The 1,797-nt window shown below is 43.5% G+C and overlaps 1 protein-coding gene across 1 annotated transcript; it reads right to left on the bottom strand.

Annotated features, from left to right (window-relative positions):
* Nucleotides 1–12: 12 nt before the first annotated feature.
* On the bottom strand, nucleotides 13–1,740 carry LOC105559116 (the record flags this gene model as incomplete). The annotated part of the gene is made up of 2 exons (XM_012007187.1): nucleotides 1,296–1,740; nucleotides 13–1,193 (listed from the first exon to the last, which is right to left on the bottom strand). Coding segments are annotated over exons 1-2 (1,626 nt in total), but the record flags the coding sequence as incomplete, so codon positions are not given.
* Nucleotides 1,741–1,797: the final 57 nt, after the last annotated feature.

The raw sequence follows: 1,797 nt of genomic DNA on the forward strand, positions 1-1,797 counted from the left end.
TGATTTGTGTACTATTGAAGGCCAGGAAGTTTGCGACTTGGATAGCCAGTCAGGACCTTTCCACCATAGATCATGTTGAATTAATTGATCTGACCTCAGACCTCGCGAAGCACAGTCAGCTGGATTTTCTTTCCCTGGTACAAAACGCCATGATGTGTTTGACTGGAGCTCTTGTATAGAAGATACGCGATTGCGAACAAAGTCCTTCCAGCAAGATGACTGAGTGGTAATCCAAGTTAATGCGACTGAAGAATCAGACCAACAAAACGTCGTTACGTTAGGGAGATCATGGGCATTTACAGTATGCACCATCAGGCGTGCCAAGAGAAGAGCGGCGGTGAGTTCGAGTCGAGGTATTGTAAGTTTCTTAATCGGTGCGACCTTTGTCTTGGAACATATTAGTTGGACGGAGACCTTCCCATCGTTACCAGAAACTCTAGCGTAAATTACGGCAGCCATAGCAAGTTGTGATGCATCGGAAAAGCCATGAAGTTCAACAGAAGTATTTGAGCGAACGATACCGAGCCATCTTGGTATAGAGAGTTGATCGAGCTGATGTAATTGTTTTCGAAAGGTTGTCCATCGTTGCTCGAGTTCTGGGGAAAGAGGTTCATCCCACTCAACTTTTAATAGCCAGAGTTCCTGTAAAAGAATCTTTGCTCTTATCAGGATTGGAGCAATCAGTCCTAACGGATCGTATAATTTTGCAATGTCCGAAGCTATTGTCCTCTTGGTGAAAACGGTGGTGGGTGATGTCGCAGCTGTAAAGTGAAAGGTGTCTGTGTTCGGTTTCCAGATAAGGCCCAAGATCTTTAAGTGTGTGGGCTCAATTTCGACTGTAGAAGAGGATCCACTATTAGATTTAGGCAGAAGTTCTAAACAGTTACTGTTCCATTTTTGTAAGGGGAATCCGCCTGTTTCGCAGAGCTGTATTACATCTCGGACAATGTCTTTCGCTTCTGAAATAGTGTCCGCTCCTCCAAAGATATCGTCGACATATCTACCTTTTGACATGGGAACAATTGCCAATGGAAAACGATAGCCTTCATCACTCACTAATTGCTGGATTGTTCGTAGCGCTAAAAAGGGAGCGCAGTTAAGCCCATATGTCACTGTAGTAAGTTGGTAGGCAATAGGTTGGCTGTGTTGTTCTTGCCACAGTATTCTCTGTAAATCCCAGTCGTCCGGATGAACTGCGATTTGACGAAACATTTTAACTATGTCGGTTGAGAAAAGAATACGGTGCGTTCGAGTCCACAACAGAATTTCTGAAATATTTGATTGGAGTTTTGTACCTGCGTAAAGAATGTCATTAAGGGAGAGACCATTACTAGTACGGCTAGAGCCGTTGAATACAACTCTTAGCTTGGTGGTGACGCTACTCTCTCGGATTACTCCATGGTGAGGAAGGTAGTACACAGGAGAAGCTCGATTGTTTGAGATGTCAGTTGCTACCATATGACCCATGGTTTTATATTCTTCAATGAAATTGACATAAAGCTGTCGAAATTCGGAATTTGATGAGAATCGCTGAAACATTCTGTTGAGACAACTAAGCGCCTTTGCTTTTGATTCTCCTAACGCAGTTGGGCTAGACTTGAAAGGAAGGCGAACAACGTATCGCCCTGTTGCATCCCGTGAATGAGTCGTTTGGAAATGTCTCTCACATTCCTCTTCGTCTGCACTTAATGTTTGATGTTTAGAAGCAGGAAGCTCTTCTTGTAACCAAAATTTTGTCATGAGTTCATGTAAGTCATGATCCAATGTACAATGATGTGCTTGCGCTGAGAAGGAAGC

The sequence above is a fragment of the Vollenhovia emeryi genome, unplaced genomic scaffold (assembly GCF_000949405.1).
Source record: "Vollenhovia emeryi isolate VEMERY1.0 unplaced genomic scaffold, V.emery_V1.0 DF946878.1, whole genome shotgun sequence".
NCBI classification, from domain to species: domain Eukaryota; kingdom Metazoa; phylum Arthropoda; class Insecta; order Hymenoptera; family Formicidae; genus Vollenhovia; species Vollenhovia emeryi.